General features: G+C 42.2%; 1 protein-coding gene across 1 annotated transcript in view; it reads left to right on the top strand.

The window, feature by feature from the left end:
• Nucleotides 1–303: 303 nt before the first annotated feature.
• SMARCAD1 (SWI/SNF-related, matrix-associated actin-dependent regulator of chromatin, subfamily a, containing DEAD/H box 1) overlaps nucleotides 304–6,000 on the top strand; it is a 40,660-nt gene continuing 34,963 nt past the window's right edge. Inside the window, exons 1-2 of the mRNA XM_058803204.1 lie at nucleotides 304–461; nucleotides 672–886. Of these exons, the coding sequence (XP_058659187.1) occupies nucleotides 685–886 (202 nt within the window). The 5' untranslated portion in view covers nucleotides 304–461; nucleotides 672–684. The remainder of the gene's footprint in view (nucleotides 462–671; nucleotides 887–6,000) is intronic.

Genomic DNA, 6,000 nt, shown 5'->3' with positions numbered 1-6,000 from the left:
TGGTCTTTCCGCGGCTCTCCGCCCAAACTTTTAAACTTGGAACTGTGGGGCGGGGTGTGACCACGCGATGATCTGGAATCACAAACGTCACTGGCAGGTGCGGGGTGTGGAGTTGGACCCGCTCGGTCCCGGCGGCAGCCCCAGAACCCACAGAGGCAGGACCCGGCCCCGCCGTCCCTCCCGCCCCACAGGGCAGCGCCTCCCGCCGCCCTCCACACGAGAGGCGCACGCGCCCGCGCGCTCCGGCCCGGCGATTGGCGGTAGCGGCCGTGACGTCATCGCAACGCGCCGGCAGCAGCCCCGCGCCCCGCTCCTGAGGGGAGCGCGCCGTGCTCGCGCCGCTGCCCGGGCCCCATCCCGCCCTGCCGCCGGTCCGCGCCGCTGCCCCGGGGGCCGGCCCGGGCCCGCCCTGCCCGCCGCTCCCGTTCCCGTTCCCTGCCGCCTTTCCCGCTGCGCCACAGGTGCGTGTGGGGCCCGCCGCCCTGAGATAAGGAGGGACGCCGGGGGAGCGCGGGGGAGAGGGAGAGAGGGTGGATGGGCGGATGGATGGTTGGGCAGGAGCCTCCCCGCTGCCTGACAGCGCCCCTGGCCGCGCGTTCCTCTGGCAGCGTTTTACTGTCTGTATTAGACCGGCCCTGCCGGCTCTCTCCCCTTCATGGCTCTTCCCTCAGGAAGCTTAGGAATATGAGCCTCTACAATTTGGACCGGTTCCGCTTCGAGAGGAAGGCGAAGGGCGCGGAGCAGGTGTCGGTGTCGCCGTCCCCGCCGGCCGCCTGCGCCGAGGCACCTGGCGCTGCCGTGCGGGCCCCCGGAGCGGAGGAGGAGGAAGGTGCGGGTGACAACAAGAGACCGGGCACTCCGGCTTCGGACGTGACAGAGAGAACTGGTGAGTCACGTGTTTTGCATGAAGGGCAGTGGAAGTCCTTAATTTCTACAAATGAAGTAATTGTCTTTTGTTTTGGTGTTTGTCATTTTGGGTTTTGCCCCCTTTTTTTTTTACAAATGTGTTGTTCTGTGCAAACCTTTCACAACAATTTCCACTCAAGTGTCCTCATTTGCAGCAGTGTGTGCTCTCATTGAACATGTGCATTTACAGGCAAGTCGTTAGCCTTCTGAAATAACTTGTTTTTTTCAATTGATTAAGTAAGTTTCAGATTAAATGTTGAAAGAGTGTTGTGTTTTCCTATTTGTAAACTCTATTTACTGATACTTATTTTATGCTAGCGTTTCAGTGTTTTTGAGGAAGAAATGGCTTTTACTTTTAATTGCCTGATAGATGCAACACTGTAGACTTAATTTTCTCAGTAGAGGCCTTGTCTTATGTATCATGCAGCATTACAGATGGAATTGAAACGATAGGGAACAGTTTCTTTTCACTTGGGCCTGGTTTTGTAAAGAGCTGAGAGACCTGGTACTGATTCTCAGAAGCTGACTGTGTTACTGGTTTTGTTGTAGTGTTTGTCCTCTTGGGGCAGAAGCTTGGGGTTTTCATGGAAATGTCAAAACCTTGATTGTGTCATAGTGTGTTAGTTTCCTTTGGCTGAGACTGAGTAGGGATGTGCTGTTACTGTCTGGATTTGCTGGTTAATACTAAGGACTGAAATTGCTGTTGGCTGTGTAATCACATTCACCAGTGTGTTTTTCCTGTTACTGAGGCATTTGAGAAGCAGACAGTATCTCCTGCTGATTATTTTATTATTTCTCAGACATAGCATATGACTTGTGGTATAGCTGTCAAATTACAGGTGTTACAGGAGAGATCAGACAGACTTTGAAAGTGCATTTATTCAAAAAATGAAACAATGTCTCTTGATGTTGTTTAACTGCATTTTTTGGCACGTGACTTTCTTGGTGCAAGGCAGTTTTTCACAACACCTTATCTAGGTAATAATAGAGAACCATTCATGCACAAGGAGTTCCTCTTTTAAAACTGAATGAAGTCAGAATTACAGAAGGTGGATATTTATTCTTCCCTAAAGTTTGCTTTAGTGCAGGTTGACTGTTGTCAGTTGATTGGAGTGCTCTTGTGTTTACATTAGTAAATACCAAGCAGTGTTCTGTGTTAAATATGTAAAACATGTAAGTTGCCAGTCTGGAACTAGTAACCTGTTGCAAAGAATTTTGGTGACAGGGAGACTTTACAGAAGAAGTGAGCAGCTGTTAGTTCTGGTTCCTGCTGATGTGTCTTTGCAATGCGTGTATGGCACAATGGGCACTCTGAGGAAGTGCACTTTGGAGCAGGTGCTCCCTTCCTGATGGTGGTGAATCATTGTCTTGTGCTCTGGAGGAGTTACTGAGTGCAGGGGCCCTTCTTGAGCTCTCAGTGTAGTTGTGCAGTAATGCATGGTGCTGCTTGTTTTGTGCCTTAGTGGTTTGGGGATTTACTTTATTTTGGTGTTGTGCTTCATCCTTTAATCTGCTTGTGGACTTTGTCAGTGTAAGCATGTAGCTGGACCAACAGATTTCATTGCTTGTTTTTCAAAATGCTGGTTTCCCTTTATTTCAGTTCTGCAGGACTGTGGAGAAGGGGTGTGGCACCCAATTTAGAGGCATTAGTTCAGGTACAAGGTAGTAAAAAGAAAGGTGAAGGCCAGCCTAAAAGATATGGAATGCCAGGCTGAGTGCTTGTGAGGAAAACTGGTGGGAGATGGTGGTAGCTAACAGTGAAACAGGGTAGAGTGCAAGAACAGGCAGAACTGCAGCAGGTGTCCAATTGAAATAAACATCCATGGGCACAGATGCTGGTGGAGAACTGGGGCACTAATTAACATTTAAAATTGAGGTGTAATTAGTAGTGCTCTGCAAATACATAATACTTCATCTTTCACAGATATTGAGTGTTTAAAGAAGATCAAGTGGTTTATTGACTTTTTTTCTCCCACTTATTTGCACATGAATGTTATGTAACCCCTTTAAAGAATTAATAACCTTTTAAGAAATGAAATCACATTTTCTGCGTCTACAGAAGATAACAAAAAATTAAACACTCAGATTTTGTCTGCGTGATATGAGGCACTTAAATGTAATAGAGAAGACTAGATTTGATGAGCAGATGCCTGTCCTCCTTGTTTCCTAATTAATGTCATGAAGACAAAATTTTTCTTGGTTTGGGTCAAATAAAACAGTCAGGTTTTTTTGTTGGGTTTGTTATTGCTGAGTAGTCATGGAAATGCCCAAAGCTGAGTTTATGTCACTCTCTGCTGTTAACTGCACCAACAAGTCAGGCTATGGAGTTGTTCTGTGTGAGGAGCAGTTTACACCAGGCTCACCAAAATGACTTGTCCTGATGCTCAGTGAATCGTGTGAGGACAGCAATTACTCAGATTTCTTCTGAGGACAAAGTGATTGACAAAATACTGATACAAGTAAAATACAAGAAACTGGGGAAAGAAGAGGAGTGTGATCTTTATATCACTTATACAAACAAAAATGCTACTAAATCCCTAATAACTTGGTTGGTTTTCTTTTGCTGACAACTTTGACATAGTCCAACCACTGTGTGGATCTAAAAAGAATTTAAAAATCTTTATCGTTGGTAGCACAAATAGTTTAGTATAATTTCCAAGAGATTTCTTCATATTTCTGTTTTATCAAATGCCCTGAAATCCAACAAAGTATAGGATTGTCTAAATGTCATCCATCTTCAAAAAGTATAGTCAGATGTTGTCTGTTGTGTCATGAACCATCATTACCTTTTTAGCTATTTTCTTTAGTTTTGTTTTCCCAGAACAAACTAATATTGGTAAATGCTTCTGTACCCCCTTTGTGTCTGTAGGTCGTGCTTCTCATTCCTTTGTGTTGGACATTCATCCTTTATGCTTTAATAAGCAGTTTGTGGTGTGATGGCCACAAGAATTGTTCATCTTTGTACACTTGTCTGTGCTCAAAATTACACAGACCTGCAGTGACTTTGCAGCCAGGTTGTAAGGAATAATTCTGCACTGCATTTACTGAGGGATAGAAACCAATTCTGGGGACAGTCACCAAATTATATATGGTAGATATCTCTAAAAAGAGCTGGAAAAATACACTGGAGTTGCTTACTACAGTTTTTCATGCAGATGAGTATTGTTTACTCAATAGTAATATTTATTGAATCTCTTAATCTGTTAAGGAAACAAGCATCTTAATTTTCATTTAGATGTTTTTAATTTTGTAAATAGCTCAGTATACTAAGATAATGAGATTAGTCTACACTGTTGTAGAAATGGAGCAGAACTGTACCAGAAGTGCACAAATTAGAATAATTACCAACATGAATTTCAAAATGAGGCCTTTATTCAGGTCTCAAAAAGCCATGCTTACTAAGCTTCCAAAAAGAATTGAAATAGAAGTTGTAAAATAAATTAAACTACAATATATAACCCCATTATTGATGGCTGATTTTGTTGATGTCCTCTCTCTACTGTTTGAATATGTATCCTAAATGACTACACTTTGAGATTGTAATGCTCAGAGCTCACTTGCACTGGCACTGCTCTTTTTTGTTCTGTTGTCATTTTCTCTGGGATCTGTGGAAGTTCTTGTTTTTTGCTTATTCTCAGTTCATAGAGTGTAATTCTACTTGGAGTATTTCTGGAAAGAAGTGATGACTGCAGTATCAAGTGAAGTTTTCTAAGGGTTCATAAGAAGATAGGTTGAAGTAATCATTGTTTTAAAAGGGCAGCTTTAAGAAGTACCTTAGAGTAATACTGACATCTAGGATTATTTTAGCCAATGGAAAAGACTTTTCTTTGAAAAGGGAATTCTTATTACCATGTAGGCTTGAGCAGCATGTGCTTGATGCTGCTCTCCAAAACTAGGTGGAAGTTACTTTCTATTTGACAATGCTTGTTGGACAATGTTAGTAAATGTGGTAAGCCTCTTAAGTATTGCCTCAGTTTTTGCTGTGGTTTTACCTTTGTTTTTACTTGGGAGAGAAGCTGGCTTTCTCAGAGTTAGGTGTATGATTTGTGTAGGAGGCTGTGTTTAGAATTACAGGGCAGTGGATTCTCTTTTTGTGGTAGCAAAAATTGGTGGTTGTTGTTGGGTTTTGATGTTAATGTGTGCATACAGGGATATTTATGAGTGTTCCTATTTCTGGTCTCAGAGTCAAAATCTGGTCTTATGGTTGCAGGCATTCCTTAATAGTTCTTTTGAATTGCTTGTAATCAGAAAATTCTGCCTCCAACAATTACATATTGTTGCTATGACTTTCATCTATTACTACTGTACAAAGTTACAGTTTGCTCTAAATATGAGCATTCCTTATTAAATGTGTGATTTCTGCTTCCTCCCCAGTTAGTAGGGTACTCTGTTCAGTGGGATAGGTGGAGGAAGTGCAGAAGATTGGGCTTTTTTTTGAGAGGGAGAATGCTTTTTTTTTTTCATCAGGTAACTCAGCATTTTTTAAATATGGAAGTTAGGAGCTGTCATGAAGACTGGACAGTAATTGCTAAATAAAAATAAAATGAGAAATCACTAAGTGAAACAGTAAATACTCTTTATTTAGATATAAATCTTGTCTAAGGTTTATACTGTAGAATAAAACTACTTTTAAGACTGTCATATTTTTGTAAAATTTCCTTGTGTTTTTCCTTTAAATTCAGTAAGGAAGCCTCTTAGCAAAGTTGTCATGAGCACCTGTCAATTCTGTGTCACGCTGCTTACAAGGAGAATTTGTTTGAAATTTAGTCTAATCTACAAGGCAAAGATCCATGAAAACTGCCTTGATCTGTTCTCTTAATTCAGTATAGATCTGAAATTCTCATGTTTCTTATAGGCCTGGTCTGATACTGAATCGCATATTTTAATGTGTTTTGTATTTCTATCCTATTGTCGTAGCCTTTGCCCTGATAACCCAACTTCATAATGTTCCCAAAGGTCTCTCTTGCTCCTCTCCTGTATTCATCTAAAAACTTAATCAGTTTTCAGATGAAGCAAGTGCATCAAGGACAACACATCTCCTTGCTAAAATGGACAGATAGAAGAAGGTATTGCTCAGGAAGCTTCCATTGCCAG

Source organism: Ammospiza caudacuta, chromosome 4 (assembly GCF_027887145.1).
Source record: "Ammospiza caudacuta isolate bAmmCau1 chromosome 4, bAmmCau1.pri, whole genome shotgun sequence".
Classification (NCBI taxonomy): Eukaryota; Metazoa; Chordata; class Aves; order Passeriformes; family Passerellidae; genus Ammospiza; species Ammospiza caudacuta.
This window is presented reverse-complemented; position numbering and strand designations above follow the sequence as displayed.